A 20580-nucleotide genomic window follows, 5' to 3' on the forward strand; every position below is an offset into this window, starting at 1 on the left:
TGCGGTTGATAAAATGAAAAAAATATATATAAGATTAAAAACAGTTTTGTTAGTGGCTAACACAAATTATAATAATTTTATAATCTTTATTTTGATATTCGTTGAAAACTGTCTGTAATACGATGCATGATTTATCAGCTTGGCTGAGAACCAGTTCTATTCAAGCGTATACTAATCGGCTTCGAAGACATACTGGAAAAGCTAATTCGATTATTTTTTCTGACTTGATCTTAAAATAACTTCATTGCTCAGGCACTTGGAAGTTGTATTGAAGAAATAATTGAGAGTGAATTTAAATCCGCCACAGACAGGTCTAACAACCAAGATATGTCTGATGACAGACAATTCTTACAGGTAAAATTTTAGGATCATTTAAAGAAAACAAATCTTTTCCAAAAAAAAGGGCAGAAATGCCTTACTAAGTTATATGAAGGGTAATTTATTTCCTTTTTCTAAAAAAAATTGTGGTTTTTGTCCATTTTTCACTTATCTGAGAAAAAAGAAATTGATTTATGTTCTTAATAAAAAGGCACTTTCTGCCCTTTTCAGAAACAATTTAATTTACATGATCCAAATTTTCTTTTTAGGCTCAGATTTTAGACACTGCTACTATGCCAGAAGCTTTTCATTAATATAAAAATAATATAAACATCTGCCTTAAATGCTTTAAACAACTAACTCAATACCAAACAACTATTTCTATAAAAAAAATTCAAATGCCCATTTAACTTCTTAACTTGGCTAAATTTTTTATTACTTCTTACCTTTTTGTTAGGTATTTATTTTTTTAAATTCCGAAATAAATCAAGGGTCTACCACAAATTGGATTGTGTTCCATTAAAAGTTTGTCCGTATGGCCTCCTGCCTAATCTTAAACCTTAAGTATTATGGATTTAACTGAAGCAAAAGATTTCTAACGTGAAAAGTTTTTAAGAGAAGCCTTTTTTTACTTCGAGTGATTTTCTGAACCTATTCCTCTTCTAGATTAATGAATATTTGATGTAATATTAGGAAGATGAAGATTTTATGGATGAGGCTACAGTTAATCCTGATGGGGAAAGGTAAGACTAGCAATTAATTTTTAGAAGCGTAGATAATCTATAATTCATTTTGTCTTTCTGTCATTCCGTCAGTCCGTTTGTAACGATATGGGGAAAATTTGATTATCTCGACTGCTGTTTAAGATATACAGTTTATTTTCTTGTTTAGATTTCATGTAACGGTAAAAATAAAGTGTAAAATGTACATGCTACGTCGGTCTAACGGCTAACGGTCATGCTTAATACTTCGCTACTTATAATCATTGTCATCCTTGTTTTCTAAAAATTTTGTGAGAAAAAAATATTAAATCATTTTCTGTGTAATCGTACGTACAATTTAATCTGTACTTTTATTATTTTGAACCTGTTAGAACAGCCATTTAGGGATTTTAATTGTAAAGCTGACACTCATTTACAATTTCTACTATAGGCAGGTTATAATGATTTAATTTATTCAGATGTCCGATGGTTTTAAAGATTGTTGCTTGTCAATTATTGATGGAAATAACAGCCTATATGAGAGAAACATATAAATCTGTACCTAAGGTAGGATACAATTGTAGTGTAGCTACTCAGTGGACATCTTTTTTTTCTTTCTTTTGTATTGTAAGCATCTTAGATGTAAGGTGGCATCCAGTAACTTTGAGATAGTAAGGTAAGTTAAATAGATAAACAAATCTTGTTTTTAAGATGTGTATTTATTTCTAATGTACCAATGCTTGTTATCAATTTGGTATCTAAAATCTATATCAATCTCAATCAAATGTTGTGCAGTTTTTGTTCATTATATAAATGTAACATGGTGTTAGTCTGTGTTGTGAAGGATCTCGCTAACCACTGAACCGATATGGATCTCCTTTACAGTAAAGCTTCTCACAGGCCCAGGAAAGGCTCATTACTATTCTTGACCAGAGTACCACCACTCTCCCAAGCGAAATCGATCTTAAAAAAGAAATGACTCCTCCCCCTCCTAACATGATTACACCGCTGATTAAACTTAATAAATTTTTTAAAGGTTTAATTAAGATATTAATATGTATTGATTTTAGAGAATCAATGAAATGTTTAGTGATGCACAAAGTAAATATATTTAATATAAATATGTGAGCACATGTTGGAATAAAAGGTTTTTATTTTTGTTCTATTCATTTTCTAATCTCCTTATAAGTCTCTCTCTCTCTTGACAATCCTACACTCAGAAAAAAAGTAATAGACACATTTCCTAATGTATAAAGTAGTAAGATTTTTTGTCTGTCTCAAAGGATCTCGCTAACCGCTGAGCCTATATTGTTCTCCTTTAAAATGAAGCATCTTATAGGTTAAGGAAAGGTTTTAAACTACTTTTACTCTCCCAATAAAAAAAAACCACCCCAAAAAATATTTTGTTCTTTTTAAAACTCAAATAAAAATTCCCTACAGACTTCTAGGGGCGAAGCCGCTAGTACTGAAAATAGAGGATAAGAAATTGTCAAGAAAATAAGCAAAATGGTAATTTTAGATCATTTTTTCTGTATAATATTGAACGCTAATATGCTGTAAATATTACATACAGAATAAGACCTTTGTATTGGAAATAGTTAGCTATAAAAAGTCAATTTATTTTTCCTTATTTACGTATCCTCTAATTCCACAGCTAATCCCGAAAACTTTTCCAGATTTTTCTATCCAAGATTATCCAGTATTTTGTGGCAAGTATGAGGTCAATCCAAAGATTAATATGAAATAGAAAATATATTAACATGCTAAACATTCCTTTAAAATTTCATGAGCCTGAAACTTAGTTTCCTACCTTACCTTTCCTATATTGAGTACTAGTCTAAGGTTTTCTTGTCTGAAGCTTAAGATTTCAATAACTACTAAACTAATAACTAAGTTCTCCTTTAGAGGTTGGCTTGAAATAGATAACGGGACGGGATGGTTTTAGGCTATTTTAATAATAGGTTTAATCTATGGGATGATTTTAGGCAATTATTCTGTCCCCTATCTACCCCTATGAAAATGCCAGAGTTTAGTTGCTGCTCTTTAGTCATTAGTTCAAAATAGTCTGCAATAAGTTAAAATATCTCTTTATTTTGACAATATCCAATTGCAGCTGGGCTTTTCTCTTATAATCAATAAATATAGCCAAATATGTTAAAAAGATATTGATCTGATCTATATTTCTAAATTAAATCATGATTCGAATTTATTTTCTATTAGTAGAATATCTATAATACAAAGTAGAATGATGTCTGTCCGTACGTCCGTCCGTCTTCTGTCTGTCTGTCCGTCTGTCTGTCTGTCTGTTCGTCTGTCCGTCTGTCCGTCTGTCCGTCTGTCTGTCTGTCCGTCTGTCCCTTAAGATCTCGGTAACCACTGAACCGATCGGATTTTGCTCTTCAGGGAATATACCTACCGGTCCTTTGGTGGTTTTAGGCTATTTTCTTAGGGGGTGGGACATCCCCAACCCCCTCAAAAAAATTGATTAAAAGATTGAAAAGAAAGCGTTATGGGAAACCCATAAATTTATGGTTCGCAGCACCAAAATATGTTTTTTTTTAATTACCTCTTGGAGCAAAGCCCCTAGAGGCTACGGGCGAAACCGCTAGTGTGATTATAAACTAACTACATTCATATAATTCTATTAATTTTATTCTGTGTACCAATAATTCTTATTCTAACTTTTCATATATTATTAAACATTAAAGGTAGATTATTATCTCTATGAACATCAACAAATCTAAATTGGTGATAAAGCTCCGATACAAAACCTATTGTACCTCCAACTTTTTTAGAGGCCATTTTGATTTTTTTTCTTAATTTTTTCATAATTTCACATAGTAAATCATAGTACTTTGATCATTTAATTTTTACATGATGTCTGAATATAAATATCACTTTTGCAACAATTTGAAATTCTAAAGGTGAGTAAAGAGAAGAATGTTAAGCTGGTGGACACGGTGTCTGCTGCAGCAAGAAGATGGTCAACAGCCACGGGACACAGCCAACAGAGCCAAGAACATGGTAGGTTTGTTGTAATACGCGGCATTTAAACATATTTTTGCGCATGGATACAGAAAAAAGACATTGTTATTATTATTATTAAAACTTTATTATAAAATGTAATAAAAGCGAAAAGAAAGAAATCACAGGTTTATACTATAGAAATAAGATGTACATAAATATATAAATTATTAAAAGTATATAAAAATTGGTTTATTAAAATATATGTTAAAAATAATGACTAAGATAACGTTGAAAATTCGTGTTTTAGAAGGTAGGCTCTTGAAGACATTGTAAGTACATTGAATTTCGCGACATATTTAAGCATTTAGTTACCCAGACTAAAGATAGTCTACACAACCAACAAATATTATTTGGACACAAATTAAAAATTAACGCGGCATAAAGTATGGTTAGTTCTTATTATAATTGATTGATTTAAATGAAGACGATTGATAGTTAAATTGTTCTGAAAAACGATCTTGGATATTTTACAATATGCTTTTATATAGTTTTATTCTAACAATAATTTTAATAGAAAATTATTAAGATTTCTCATTTTTATGTTTTAGATCGGAAAATAAGTTTTGTGCTGACAGATCAAGATTCTGAGTCTTTGTGTAGCAGTAAAAACTCTCTCAGTCATAATGTAAGTTATACAATTATAACATGATAATACATACACCGTAATAAGAATCTTTTATTCAAAATGATTCATATAAAGCTTTTTATTGTGCCTATAAAAAATTACGTCATACTGACATACCATTGGTCAATTAAAATGTATACTGGCCTGCCATTGGTAATTTAGTCTGTGTATTTGCCCATCTTTTGTCATTTGTATTTTATGGCATAATTTTTTTAGGCACTATTAAGAGCTTCAATTCAAATAATTAAAAACGTTAGTAAATTAATATTGTAGTTTTTTAAATAGACAACATAGTCTATCTAGCTTGTTAAACTGGACGCATAATCAAATTTGAAAAATTCTAACAGACTACCTAACACCTTTGTAATCTCAATAATCTGTAGCCATTTCTACAAACTACATGACCAGATTGTTCTTCCACTGCAATCCTATTGGCTGATTCACAGGATGTGTCCTTAGATTAATTATTCAAACTGAAGTATTCAAACTGTGTTCGCACCATGTAACGTGACTTAATGCCTCCTAAACACATATCTTCATAGGATGGGGATGAGAAACGAGGGGGAAGGTTGACCCAAGGAAAATCCAATATGGTTAAAAGAAACCAAAGCTCCGGATCTTTTAGGAACAATACAATGCATTTAACCCTTAGATATTTCTAATATAGAATAGGATCTTGGTACCGTTGGACTGATTTAGTTCTCCATTATTCATATAGGGCTGATTTTATTCATTATATTGATATATTTTAATTTAAAATCCGAACCCTTTTTTAAATCTAATATTTTCTATTGTGCATATTAGCTTGACAGATAAAATTTAAAAAGGAATCTATTTTCAACAATATTTGCAGTGGCAATTTATATAAAAATAACTGGTAGTACTTACAGGATATTAGGACAAAAGACAATCAAAAATTATTTAATTTGGTATTTTTTTATTTAAAACTTCGCAAGCAAATGAAGGATATTTAGGAATAATTTAGGTTAAAGGTAAGTAAGTAAAATTATGCAATACTTTTTCTTTCATTAAAAAAACTGTAGAAACATATTTAAAATTGTATTGATAAAAAAAAACAGAAGAAGTATAAAGCTGAAAAAGTCAGATTCTAAGCGGAACAAAGACGATGAAGGTAAGAGAGAACTTTAACAAACCATGTCAATGGTGTTTTAATTTTGTAATAAGGAGAGGTTGTACAAAATTCACAAAATACAATCAATAATAAGGCTTGAAATAATTCTGATAAATTTACTAATTTGAAAACTTATATGAAAAAGTTTATGATTTTTGTTTGACCTCTCCCTTGCTATTGTGTGAATAAATGGGTTAAATATTGTTTTACTATAGTGGCACATAGAAAAATACCATATTCTTATACAGTATGACAACTTAGGGCCAATACATCTAATCTTAAATGCCTATTTTAATTTTACTCAAATATTTAGGAATATGAAATAGATAAATTAATATTCTTTATAAGGAATTTCTTCTAAAAATTGGTTTGTGGGTTATTGGTGAAAAGGATTTATAAACCAATTTTGTTTATGGTAAAAATTTCTTTGTAAAACTATTGGTCTTTTTCATATTTCTATTTCTAATTAGTATAAAGGTTCTCCAAAAAAATTTATATTTATAATTTTGTATTGGCCTCGCACTTTTTAACTTGAAATTAATCCTGTGTGAAAATTTAATAGATTTGAATGCTTAGTTTCCCAACAATTTGGCAATTTAAAATCCCAAAACTTACACTTATGCATTTCTTACTAAACAGTTATAGGTTTTCTTTTTAAAAATATTATTTCATTTATCCGTACGAAAAAAATTTTTGGATTGAAATATCTAAAGGAAGTTTTTTTTTTTTTAAACATAGAATAATATTTTTCTGGAGTGATTTTATTTAGATGTGTGGAAATTATCTAGAATAAGTTTGAACAATATGATATGTTACTGGATATATTATTAATATTTGAACCATTTTTACTCCCAGGCTTTTACTGTGTGTCACTTTTTACTTTCCCCGTGTGATTTTTTAACAATAGATTTGAGTGATTTTTGTGTTGTTTTTCAAAGTTCAAAATCTCAGCTTTTTTTAGGTGTAATTTAGATTTTGAGTTAAAATATATTTGCAGTATAATTTTACACATTATAAAAGCTGAGAATTTTAAACATTAATGATTAAAATTAATTGAAACATAAAGTTTGTGGGTGTTGTGTTTTTATGTTGTTAAAAAACTAACAATTTTTTTGAAAAATTTTTCTTAGAACAAAACTTAGTGCTTCATTCAGGTTTTATTAATAACTTTCCAAGTTTGATTGTTTTCAACTTGTTTTTATTTTGTGTTGGCTTGTGCTTAGCAGCACCAGTTGTAGGGCAGCCTGGGGCAGCTGGCAGCAAGTTTGGTGATTCTGCAGGACAAGCTGCTGCGGCCTCAGGTTCAGGTCTCAGCAAATTAGCAAAGCCCACGCTGGCAATGTCTAGGTGGAAAAAAATAACCGGCACTGCCCTGTTCATTAACCGTCTGGGTAAGGATAAAATATATATTTTTATTCTCAGCATTTAGTTTTATTTCTTATTATTGATTAACTATTTAATGCATCTTTCCTTTCTGTTATTTATATCCAAGATTAGTGACAGAGTCAAAGATAATGAAAAACTAATATTGGAGCAGATATTCAAGGTCTTTAAAAAGTTCAATTTTATTTTTTGTTGGCAAAAAAGATCCAAAAAAGATATTAAAAAGTAATCTTTGTCTGTCCTGTTCTTTTAGATGTTTTTCAGAATCATTGTCCTCATCCCTACTTGAGATAAAATTCTGAATCTCCATACCATTATTATTATTATATTAAATTGAAATGTGAAGAGTCTGTTGAATTGAAACTATTTATGATTAGGACCTGCATTTTAGTTTCCAATATTTTGGTGCATCAAGTGGCTAATAGTTGAATTCCTTTATCTTATTTTGATCATCAATTTGGGGTAATAATTTGTAATATAAGCTAGAATTTTCACTTAAATTTTTATTACAATTGAATCATCCAAGTGAAAAAAGCTCAAATGTAAAAAAAGTATACAAGTCATAAATCCTCTTAAAGTGACCAAAATAAAATAAAGGTTCAATTATATAAAGGCCATAAGGCATGAAAATTATAAATTCTAACATAAATTAAGATATTTATTATTTACACTTGTTAATTCCTCATCATTAAGAGAAACAAACAGAACATTTCCTTATTTTCTTATTATTTTTAATGATACATTATGCATTATATGAAAATATAAACATTAGAAATTTGCTCATCTTTTTAAAATATAATTTTGAATTTATACTAAGTATGTTCAATACTATTTTTTCTTTAATAACTTACTACCCAAAATAAAACTTTCTTAAAATCAATTTTAAATTAAGTCTTGTATTATATAAAGTTAATACTAAACTAAATCTCTAAATGTATCCTAATAAGCATTGAGTCCCTGTATTTAGCTTCAAAATTATCTGTATCATTATTATTTTCATTCTTAGTAATTGTAGTTAATTATTCTTGTACTTTTCAAACTTTCTATCAAAATTTTGAAATCTAAATTTAGTTGCACTAAAATCAAGACTTATTATTAAATCATATTTTAAGATTAAATTTATAACACCACTTATGAGTAACAATACAAATTATCTTTAAAAACATCAATTAAATTCCTTGGTAATAATGCTGTAAAGGAAAAATACTAGCATTCTAATTTGATTTGGTGATCTGTATTAATTTTCAAATTTATTGTTTGTTCTGTTCCCTTCTCTAATTTTAAAATACTAGATATTGTTCTTGACATGGTGAAATAAATAATTATGTTGCTTGCAGTCTATCTGTGCAAAGTATTGCCTGACTACAAGCTGAAGGCGCTGCATCCAGGCCAAGGCAGGTCTACAAGTGTTTGATCCGGCTCCAGATTTGTCAGATCATACCTCAAATCACACAAAACATGTTCTTACAGTTCTTGTTCTTCAAAGTTAAATTAAATCAAAGTTACTTTATAAGGAAGCTTGTTTTATTTAAATTATTATTTAATTTTATAAGCAGATTAACATAAATATTAATTTTTTATATTTGATAAGTTTTTTGGGTTTTGCTTTAATATGGCTTAAAAGGCAATAAGGTTCTGCTTCAAAAAAGTTCATAAATTAAACAAATGTTTTGGCTTATGTTTTCCTCAAAATAATAAATATCAAACTTCCTAGTAGAATAACTTTGATATTAATGTATTCAAAATCTTTAAAATTATCCTTAGGCAGTTTTTAAATCACCTGTTCTTGTTTCTAACTGTTAGAAAATTTTGAATATATAACTAAGTGTTTATTTGGTAAATATATTGAGTTAAATGGCTTTAAAAACATTAAATGGCTTTGTCTCATTATCTAAATTAATATCATTTATAATAATAAAATAATGCAATTAGTGCTGTAAGTGCTTTAAAAAATGAGCAGATAAAAAGAGAAGGTTTACCAAAAAATTTTATTTGTCCTTGCTAATAAAATAGAATATAGAACAATTTAAAAAGGATAAAATGAACTAGATAGATTTTTTGAGAAAAAAATAATATAAGATAAAAATCTCAATTTTATAATAATTTTATTTACAGAAATTTTTACTCTACATAAGAAATTTAATTTTTAAAGATATAAATAAAAAAATAATTGATTGCATGTGCTTGGTCAAAAAAAACATAAAGCATGATCCAAACTTGGCATGATAACATTTTTTAGGAATAGAATCCTTCACCTAAAATTCTTAAAAACATTTATGATTAACTAAATTTTTTTTAAATTTAAGATTATTGCATGATTGCATGTTATTGCATGAATAATTTCTGTAATTATAGTTGTTAAGCATCTTATATATTTGTGAGCATGTTATTTCTATTTACATTCTCTTGCTATTTTACAATTCTAAAGTATATTAAGAAATTCTCTCTTCTTTCAATAAAGAATTATAATTAAAGTTAAATATTTTTATTAAGTCTTTAAATATTACATAGATTAGAACTTTTAATTTTTATCAAAAATATAGGCCCATTCAAAAAGTTCAAAGTTAGTGACTGAGTAATTTTTTATATATTGATTATGAACAAAGTTAATATTAGTTGTTAAATATACAAATCAAGCAAATTTATGATAAGCTTTTTGAAATTTTACATTGATAATAAAGTATTTTTGTTCTCGAATTTAATTCTTCTTATCTTAAATTGCTTCATATGTATCATTATTGTCTTCAGTCTAAATTTGATTTTTATTTTACTTATTTTAAATCATAGAACAATTTTGTTTTGTTTCTTAATAAAAATCAAATATAGATTTGAGATATAGGTGATTCCAAAGGTTAACTTTATTTGAAGTATCATGTATAGTTAGCATGCTACTAAAACATGAAACTTCTGTTATTAGTCAACCATTATGAAGCACTTAATATGAATCTAAATATGTTAGATGAACACAGTTTAAACACAATGTGAAGTTGTTGCATCCTGCAAAAAAAGAAAGAAAGTAAATAAATTATTCTTTTATAAATGTTCAGCTTTTTAATTTTGTTACATTTCTTGCCAAATAGAATTTTAGTTGTTACATACCTAATTTATCTTTTAAAAGTATGCAATTTAATTTATAGAAAATCTAGCTTGAAAAGATATTTTTGATTTATAAAAATATATTATTAGATTATCTGGGAAAATAATAGGTGAGACAAAATATTTATTCAATTTTATTTAAATGCTAAATATAATTTACTTTTTAAATTGGAAAGGTTGCCTAAAACGGGACATTTGAGAGTTTAACTTCATGAAGCTAGATTTTTATATTTTCATATCTACTATTTTATATTGGCAAGATTTTTCCTAGTATTTTATTAATTCTCGATGTTTGTCCTGTCAAAAACAGAAAAAAAAGAATTGAGACGAAAATTATGCTTTCACATTACATACATAGATAAATTAATTTATGTGCCCTCCCCCCCTCCTTGCCTGAATATGTTTAATATTCTACTAAGAGACATATTAGAGAAATTGGTGTATGTATATGATTTTAGCTTTATTTAAGGTGTATTTTGTAACAACCTTTCCCCTCCTTTCAAGAGATAAATATTCATCGATCGAAAACTTATAAGCTTATTTTAGCCACTTGTTAAAACTCTCATTGAAAAAATGTAACATTTTCTTGCACGAAAGTTTAGAATAGCTAAAACTTTATTTACAAAGAAAAAAATCAATATATCAATGATTTTTGCTTTATGAAAAGATAGCATTAAAATAAATTTATCTTTACATGAAAGGTTTTTCTCTGAAACACTCTTTACTCACAGACATAAAATAATATCAAATATAAGATTGTTACCAAAGGAGTTTAGGGGGTGTAAAAAATCCCATGAGTAAAAAATGTCTTCCCTATTACAAACTATTAAAACATTCTGATCTCAAATTTCAACTCTCTGAGTTTTACTAAAATCAAATGTAAGAAGCTAAGATTATTTTAGATAACCAAATCTCTAATTGTCTTTGGGAAAAAAAATATTTTTGGATGCTCTCAACTTCACAAGTGTGTTTCAGCTGTGGCCGTGCTGCGTCCAGCGGCTTCCGGCACTGACGGACACCTTGCTTCAGTTTCTAGTGACGGGCCAGATGACGGTGGTGCAGGTCCTGCTGCTGGAACAGCTGGCGCCAGTGGTCAAGCTGCCAGCTCACCAGCACAGGAAGAGCCCTCAACCTCTGGCACTCAACAACAACTTCAGCAAGACAAACCTCAAGGTAAGTGATAGAAAGACTTATTTTTTTTCAGAACCAAAAGGATATAGAGAATAAATCCCTGAAATTATAAAATTTCTTCCATTGACCCCTGCTTATATATCTGAGATTTTAATTTTACAAAGTTGTATTTATTAGAATAAGGAAAAGTATTTTGCATTCAGTTTTGACAAATTGTAAAACAATGATGATACATAAAATCAAATAAAAAATATTTTTATAGTACAAAATAGAAATGTTGATAGACTTTGTTAGTTACAATTATTAAAAAAGATATATTTGTAGTGATAACACCTGAAGAAAAAGAATCATTTGAAGGTCCCACAACTGGGTTTGATAGTATTGAGGTAAAGAGGATAATTTTTCTTATGTTTATTTAAAACCAAATATGAATTATAGAAAAATAATAGTATTTTTCAGCAAAAAGGATATATTATTCTGTTATTTTTTAATACACTTATTAGGAATAAAACGAAAACTTAATTATGGTTTGAAAATCTGCCATGGGTAGCTTTTAAATATTCAGAAAAAGAATTAAATATATCTTTGTTTTAAAAGAAGTTTCAATAATCTGTTATAGATATAATTTCAATATTAAATAGATTTCAATGTTTTTGCTAAAAGCTGTTATGTTTCTTTAACATTAATGTATATATAGGATAAAGTACAACTGGAAGTTTCAATGCCCTTGCTAAAAGCTTTTAAAGAAGTTTCTTAATCATTAATATGTATATAGGATAAAGTACAGCTGGAAGTTTCAATGCCCTGGTTAAAAGCTGTTATGAAAGTTTCTAAAACCATAAAGTATATATAGGATGAAGTACATCTGGAAGTTTCAATGCCCTGGCTAATAGCTGTTATGTAAGTTTCTAAAACCTTAATGTATATATAGGATGAAATACAGCTGGAAGTTCCAATGCCCTGGTTAAAAGCTGTTATGGAAGTTTCCAAAACTTTAATGTATATATAGGATGAAGTACAACTGGAAGTTTCAATGCCCTGGCTAAAAGCTGTTATGGAAGTTACTAAAACCTTAATGTATATATAGGATGAAGTACAGCTAGAAGTTCCAATGCCCTGGTTAAAAGCTGTTATGGAAGTTTCTAAAACTTTAATGTATATATAGGATGAAGTACAACTGGAAGTTTCAATGCCCTGGCTAAAAGCTGTTATGGAAGTTACTAAATCATTCAATCTCACTTGCACTCATCAAGGTAAAGATAATATTTATATCATGTAGGAGTTTAACGAAAATTATAAAAGAAGTTTGAATGTTTGCGTATATTTAATGTAAATTACAGGTATGTCATCCTAACTGTGTTAGGAGGTTGGAGCGAGGCTGCACTAGACTTATAGATGCTGTAAAAGTATGTTCGTCTAGCAGAGACTAATATTGATGTATATTTCAGGGGTGTGTCACCCTAACTGTGTTAGGAGGTTGGAGCGAGGCTGCACTAGACTCATGGAGGCTGTCAGGAGTCTGTATGGCGAACAGGAAAAATATTTGAATAGTTTTTGAATTCGTGAAAATTTCACATGTTTTTGACAGCTTGAAAGCATATAAAAATTGTGTTTACCTAGAGTATACATATGTCAGAGATATGGCAAATAAGTTTAAATATTTGGATGAAATAGAATGAGTATATAGAAGACATATTCATTAAAAACTCTGATGTTGGGGCTGAAATGAAAAAAGGAAAATGGACAAGGTAAGTATTTTTTAATAAAGGAAAAACAATGACGATTGCGTCCAATGGTAGTGTTTTTGTAAGAATACTAAAAGCAAAAAGAATAAAGTGTTGTTTTAGCATATCAATGATGGACCAATCAGAATTAGTTTATTTAAGTGAATAAGAGACAAAAAAATTAAAATAAAATTTTAAAAACCAAACAAATACCGAGAAAAACCAACCATGAGAGACAAGAACTTTAATCGATCAACCAAAGAGAGAAAAGAAATAAGATATAACAACCAATGAGAAATTGCAGAAGAGATTATATTACTAATTGTATGTCTTACAATTAGATGGAATGACCAGAGTGCAAGTGCCTCACCAGATCAAAGAAAAGAAGCTTCCTACAGGTAATATTTATTAATAACTCATATTTTTTCCTCCAAGTAAAAATTTGTGAATGATTCAGAAAACTCTTATTCTATGCTAAGATTTTCAAACATACCATGAATTCATTGGGGATGAGGAAAAGATTTTACTGCCACCTTAGTTTGCCTTAAATACCATATGAAATCTTTGAATTTAATCATTCTTGTAATATTTAGACGAACAGTATCAAAGGACACTCTGAACTCTGAAAGTGTTGAGAAAAAAGATAAACACGAAGAAGATTCAAATACTAATAATGTCAAGAATAATACCAATCCAAATTTCTTGAAGTATCTGAAAAATAAGGTAAGACATACAGTTTAACTGTATAACGTTGTCTTCAAATTAACAAGAACAAATATATGTAACAGCAAGCCGAAGATGTTTAAAATATAAAAACTAACGAATTGCAACTGTTAAAAGAAGAGACGATCACATTGAATATGAATCCCACTCCTTGTTATTCCATGTTATTTTCATAGGTATGTGGCTTGATCCATGCCCCATTCTCAATGATTAACAAAGCCTCCTGTATTATGGACGAGACAAGCCTCAGAAATGTTACTGGCATCGCTTGGGCTCTGCTTTTGTAAGTATCAAGCTATTTTTCTATATTTTGTAATCTATAAATTAATCTATCCATCTATTTTGTAAATAGCTATGACTTCTTAATTTTTTTCTTGGCTAGCGGCTATTTTTTCTAATTATATTTTTTTTTGGGGGGTGGGAGATTTTTTTTTTCTAAAGGCAATTTTCTTGGGAGGGTGGATGTTATCCTCTCACATAAGTGTAATAAACCTTCCTAGGAGATATAAGAACCTGTAACTGAAAACTGTAGAGGAAAACTATATCGTTTCAGTGGTTAGCAAAATCCTTCGTGACAGACAGACGCACAGACACAGATCGTGTTACTTTTAAAGAACCAATTCATAAATGTTTCTATCTATTCATCTCTCTATTTTTCTGGGCTTCAATCTATTCACCTATATTCATCTATCTAGAGAGACAGAGGTAGATTTAAGCGCTGCCTCGTGTGCTATTATCATTGTTTCATCAGTGAAGAGTCCAGATTATGTAAAGGTAAACATTTCTAATATTTTAGACATACTTTATTGAAATAGATATTAAATATAATAACATAAACAAAAGAATAAATTATAATTAGTATTTTAATATAGATAAAAGCATTTTAAATTTTTTTTTTTACGTACGTGCGTAGATTTATTGGTAGGAAAACTTGTTCTAAGAAAAAAAAAGAATTAAAAGGCATTTTTAATTATTTCTATTTTAGATGTTAATAAACTCTGAGCTGTATCATCCCTCTCCAGATAACAGAATTAACGCTATTCTCAAAATTCAAATTCTATGGCAGAACAGGTAAATAAAGGACGGTATAAATCTGTCTGCCTGCAAATATCTGAAAGACGGTTGGTATAGGTCTTTAAGAAAATACATTATAATCAAAATAAAGTTCCAGTTTTTTTAATTTAAATTTAAAGTATATATGTGATGATTATATTGATTATGATTATATTGATAAAAACAATTAAGTGAAATAGGTTGAATATATAAAACTTTTTGATCTTTTAGTGATAGTATAAAATCTTTAATATATATCACCTAAACAACTAAAATTTGTAAAAGTTAAAATAATACCACTCTATTATTGTGTTCTAAATAAAGTTTCTCGAGTGATTGTATCAAACGCTTTTGTTATGTCTAAACTTTAAATAATACTACAAAAGTTTTGCTCTTAAGGCCTCCCTGGGGAATATAAAGACAATTATATTCTTTGTTCTTCTATTGTGTCCATTTTCAATACAATTATCTATTGATAATAACAGCACAGCCCATGTTTAAGCAAAGTTTATTTGTCGTCCATTAGACTTAATTACTTTCAATCACTCACATAAAATGACTTTAATTGCCTTTATTTAAAAGCTTTAGTGAAGTAATAGGATAGTCCCTCCCACCCACCATCAAAATATGTATTATTTTTTAGGATTAAGTATTTCTAACGACACAGCTTTATAGAGCATCTATTCTTCAAAACATCTGTATAAAGAACAAAAATGTTGTTACTCTTTATGTTTCCACACGGATATATTAATTTCTAGACATCAGATATGGTGCCGGCTTGAAGAGAACGGGCACATCAGTATGAAGATTCCCCCCTCCCAGATAGAGTTCACCCTACCCAGCCCCAAGATTGGTATAGAGACCCTGCCCATGGTGGACCCCGCATGGATGCCAAAATCTAAGACTAAGGTCAAAAAAATACTTTTTTTAAAGATTAAATTATAAAACTAATCTTTAGGATAAAGTAGTAAGGTCTTTACTGAACTTATTGAGTTTTACTCTTCAGGGAAGCTTCACATAGTCTTTTTAATATTTAGCTATAGTATGTGCTTAGAATGCTACTGTGTTGATCATATTTATTTTGATTTTAACACCAAAACCCCTTCATCTTACATATTGTATGTACCTACGTTTGTACATGGTAGACAATATATTTATTAAAATAAAATTTGCTTTTTTCAATGAAAAATCATTAGTGGTGTTTGGTTGATAATACGCGTCAATCGTGAAATTCTTTTAACTTGTTATTTTTGCACCACTTTTTACATATTTTCCTATGTTATAAAAGAAAATATACTCGTAAATATTCTTTCTTGAGTTTTACTGTTTATTCTGTTTATTGAAGTTTTAGAAAGCGAAGCAAATTTCTAGAAATTGATTCTTTTGTTATGCTAAACAAATTTTAGAATATTTTCAAGTATTCTATAACAAAATATTCACTTATGTATGTATACAAACTATATATTTCAATTTATAAAAAAAATACACATTTTTAATATGTTTAAATAGTTTAGGTCGGCAAGTCCTTACGCAGCGAATAGCGCTTATAGCTAATTTTAACCCTTATTTTAATTATTTTAACGCTGCATGTTGATTTATGCAAAGTTTGGTATTATTTAAAAGGATAGCAACTCTTTAATTGTCATTTTCATCTATATTTTTAAACAATGATTCCTAAGACAACAGGGTCCAATATTTAAAGAAAAGCATTTCTTTAATCAGGTCCTAAAATGTACGGATGTTCTCAAACAGTATCCTTTATTTGCGCAATTTTGCTACAAATTTATATACGCTTTTGTTCAGACTTTCAGAGAAAAGTTCTAATATTCTAATTTAATGTTAATTTTCGTTTGTACTACCGTACTATTTAGCTTGTTTCTACTAATTTTAAAACTTTTTTGGCAAGAAGTAAAAATACATTTCTGGCCGTTTTTATAAAGAATGTTTCTTCTATTATTATTATAAATGATAGCGAGACCTTTACCAATACATAAATCAAATTTACGGTAAGACAAAAGATTTTTAGGATTTCTTATTTATTTGTTTCTCAAAGTTCAATATTGAGATAGACAAATTAAGATTATAATTTAGTCTAATTGAATTTATTAACCCTAAAAACCTTACATTATTTCTTTTATTAATTTTTATTAAAATCTATAAAAACCCTTATTTTACCCCCTCAATATAAAAAGCTTGGACGTCCATTCCGATTTGTTTTCTTGTCTACCTTGCACCTATATTCTTGATTATATATTATGGTGTGCTATCATTGGCGCATTAATCAGTGAAAATTAATGTTATGGCCAAAATGACCCATACCTTATTTTTGATTATTACATCGGCATTATAATTTAGCAAGTTGAGTTTGGTGCTTCTAATAATCTTTGTTATATTATTGATGACTGCCTGAAATAATTTGACAATTTTTACAAACTGATATTTCTGCAGAATTGATGGGATAACTCCTATTTTATATTTTAGTTGGAGAATATAGATATCCGAAGGAGGGGCCAGACCATAATATCTGCTACAAAATCAAGGCAGGGTGGCCAAATTTAAAACAATAAAGTAACATATGTATAACCTGGATAACTTGTATGATTTCATAAACATTTAAATTTGGTGTACCTAAACCAAATCTTGTTAAATAACTATCATCTTAACCAACTATTTGATTTCATGTAATGATAGATTAAACACGCATTTCTATTTCTGGCGACAGAAGACAATAATGACATCAAAAAGTAGATATAATTAAGTTTTATCACATTCAATCTATTTAATCCTACACAGGGGGGGGGGGAGGGGAGGCACTAGCCTATAAATTACTGCGTTATTTATTGGTTCCAAATTGGAAGTGTAAAAGATTTTCAACTAATGATTTTTATCTACAGCAGGGTTAATTTTGTTTATCATCAATGGGAAAGTATTTTAATTTATCGCTCATCCCACCTCCAACTTTTCTCAACCTTAGTCCAACACAGGCAAAATAAATGCTTAACTGTCAATAGCAGGATATAAAATTTAAATTTTGCCGCCCTGTATTTAGAAAGAAACAACAGACAGAATTGGTCCGGAGTGTTTTGTATGCTGAGGCCGACAAGAAAAGGAATTCTAATTATATAAACAAACTTAAACTTTTTAGCAGCGCAAAGTCTCTTAGTAGTATGTATGTACGTCTGTATGTATGAACCGTCATAACCGTGTACGTACAATTATACACAGAAAAAAAACAATTAACTTTCTCTATTTGTCCGGAAATTATTCTGGATTTGTTTGTCTGAAGCTTGTGATTTTAAAAACTACTGCACTGATTCAATTCTCCTTATATTTTTAGATTTAAGCCTTGGGTTGATTTTAGGCTATTTTTCTGCACCCAATTATTTTTTAATCATTGCTAAAGATGCTAGGGGCTATTTAATAATATTTAGTATTACTAGCGGCTGCAACCCTTGCATATAAGTGCTTTTTTACTCGAGGGGAGGAAGAAAACCTTAATGTTATAATTCATTTACTATTATAATCTCAACTAAAATATTGTTAGCATATTATAGATTTTATATTTTATTTATAAATCTCTATGTTTTCCCACAATTCGCGGGATTGTGACTATTCTGTTGGAAATAATTGGCAGTACAAAACAACACATAATTAGATTAAGATTCAAATGTGCAGATTTTTTTTCTTCTTCAAACAATAGAACTGTAAAAAAAGTTTTTTACAGTTTTTGTTTCCCTATCCCCCGTATTACTAAAAGAAGTTATTGTAATCTATATTTCCTAGTGTCTGACGTCCGTCCATATGTCGATCTCTGAGATACAGCTTTATTAGTAATATTTTTCTGTGTCCATACTAAACCAATATCTGTCCTTTAATTTAATTTTCTTTCCTAGACTCAACTTTCGGATCTAGTTCGTTTAATGAAATATGTTTTTTTTAATGATCAAACGTCTAAATATATTTAGCACATCGTTAAAAATCGAGACCATGATAAGGCAATTAATTTCAACCTCAAATTGCTGAATATTTAGCATGTAGGGGTAAAGTTCAGAGCTGGATCTTTAAATCATTTTAGTGGTAGCAAGATCGGGGTGAGCCGAATTTTAGCCAATCACAGCGCGGCATTTCATAAAATGCTGTGCTCTCATTGGTGGAAAGTTGGCTCACCCCGATCTGGCTCACCACTAAAATGATTTAAAGATCCAGTTCAGGAAAAACTTGTTTTTGGAATTAACCAAAGCCAAGTGGGTAAAAATGGGATAAAAAAGGATGTTAGTTGGAAGAAATTTTACTTAGAATTTTGACGAATTATGCCTACAAGTAATATAAAATTGTTACAACTTATCTACTAAACGTGCATGGCTAATAAAAATGCGCGTACATTTTTTGTGCATTAGCTCGCTGTATATACAGTATGAAGTGTCAACTATTTTAGATTAGTTGTAGGTATTGAATTGTTCGAAAGTTTAGTGTATCTTCAGCTGCCAGCAACTAGCAGCCGATGAAATTTGCGAAAAAGCTGTTTTCTTCGTAATTTCGACTTAATCCCAACTTAATTTTCTTATTTCTGATTTCTCGTCTCTCACAAAACTTTCAAAATTAATCTTTATTTTCTAACTATATGGTACGATTCTTTTTGACAGTTTATCTTTTATTTGTCCTAACTTTATTGCGAGAGGAGTATCTGTGTTGAGCTTCCCCACACCTAAAAGCAGGGAGGGAGGGGACAGTGGACTTTTATCACACTAGTCCCCAAAGTTTTAAATAACACTTTCTCATTCGTTGACTCAACAATTTTGGGGACTTTATTAAATTTTGATTGGTTGGTTTATTAAGTTCAGTGTCCAAACTTTTCAAACAATAATTGTAATCTACAGAAAGGGTAACTTTGTGTATCATCAGTGGGAATGTATTTTAATTTATCGGCCTTTGTCGAATTCCTTTAGATCTCTTCCTAAAACCCTTTTTCTTTCATCAAGGCTTACAAAACCCTTAAAAATCTCTGTACACGCGCCTAAATAGATGATTAGAATAAATAACAATATTAGAAAAGAGCGGGAGAATCTACATATCACTTCTATTCCAGTTTGTTTATGCGCTGCCCAGGTAAGATTCCTCTGACAATGAGGTATAATTTTAAAATCTTATTATAAAAGATAAACCTCTGTTTTATGTAAGAATTTTTTTTATAATAAGAACATGTAAGTACGTTCATCCTAGAGTTAAATCAGATCAGTATATTATCTAGTTTTAGACTTATCTTACTCAATGTTAAAATCTTTCTTTATTTGATTTGTTTTTCATTCTACAATGTTATATAAATTTTGTAACAATGATTTTTAGTGATTTATTAACTATTAATTTGATAAGAGTATGAGGTAATATTATATCCCCTAAAGATTATCCAAGATTAACATTTACACATTATTCAGATAATAGATTAATATGGAGTACAATATTTGGACCAGGGAAAAGGGAATGTGATTCTGACAAATAATTGTAAAGGAAAATTTTCCCACTTACCTTTTTCTCCCCTTCTTGCCGACTCCCCTTAAGTTACATGAAAAAAAAACAAGTTATACGCCAACTTTACCCCAACAGAATATTAAATTTTGCGGCCTTTTTAATTGGAATTAATTTGCTGACTAGTAGCCCCTGATTTGGACT

The 20580-nt window shown here is 29.1% G+C and overlaps 1 protein-coding gene across 1 annotated transcript in view; it reads left to right on the top strand.

Moving 5' to 3' along the window:
• Nucleotides 1–20580, top strand: part of LOC145326530 (protein unc-80 homolog) — a 151422-nt gene that overhangs the window by 100009 nt on the left and 30833 nt on the right. Inside the window, exons 46-67 of the mRNA XM_080169901.1 lie at nucleotides 253–354; nucleotides 1012–1061; nucleotides 1499–1586; nucleotides 3944–4043; nucleotides 4595–4671; nucleotides 5214–5294; nucleotides 5749–5803; nucleotides 7027–7194; nucleotides 11258–11455; nucleotides 11738–11799; nucleotides 12579–12666; nucleotides 12862–12945; nucleotides 13086–13161; nucleotides 13479–13535; nucleotides 13731–13860; nucleotides 14037–14143; nucleotides 14556–14634; nucleotides 14846–14931; nucleotides 15672–15822; nucleotides 17395–17453; nucleotides 17963–18020; nucleotides 19960–20019. Of these exons, the coding sequence (XP_080026027.1) occupies nucleotides 253–354; nucleotides 1012–1061; nucleotides 1499–1586; nucleotides 3944–4043; nucleotides 4595–4671; nucleotides 5214–5294; nucleotides 5749–5803; nucleotides 7027–7194; nucleotides 11258–11455; nucleotides 11738–11799; nucleotides 12579–12666; nucleotides 12862–12945; nucleotides 13086–13161; nucleotides 13479–13535; nucleotides 13731–13860; nucleotides 14037–14143; nucleotides 14556–14634; nucleotides 14846–14931; nucleotides 15672–15822; nucleotides 17395–17453; nucleotides 17963–18020; nucleotides 19960–20019 (2016 nt within the window). The remainder of the gene's footprint in view (nucleotides 1–252; nucleotides 355–1011; nucleotides 1062–1498; nucleotides 1587–3943; nucleotides 4044–4594; nucleotides 4672–5213; nucleotides 5295–5748; nucleotides 5804–7026; nucleotides 7195–11257; nucleotides 11456–11737; nucleotides 11800–12578; nucleotides 12667–12861; nucleotides 12946–13085; nucleotides 13162–13478; nucleotides 13536–13730; nucleotides 13861–14036; nucleotides 14144–14555; nucleotides 14635–14845; nucleotides 14932–15671; nucleotides 15823–17394; nucleotides 17454–17962; nucleotides 18021–19959; nucleotides 20020–20580) is intronic.

The sequence above is a fragment of the Acartia tonsa genome, chromosome 8, assembly GCF_053477335.1.
Source record: "Acartia tonsa isolate MP-2025a chromosome 8, ASM5347733v1, whole genome shotgun sequence".
Classification (NCBI taxonomy): Eukaryota; Metazoa; Arthropoda; class Copepoda; order Calanoida; family Acartiidae; genus Acartia; species Acartia tonsa.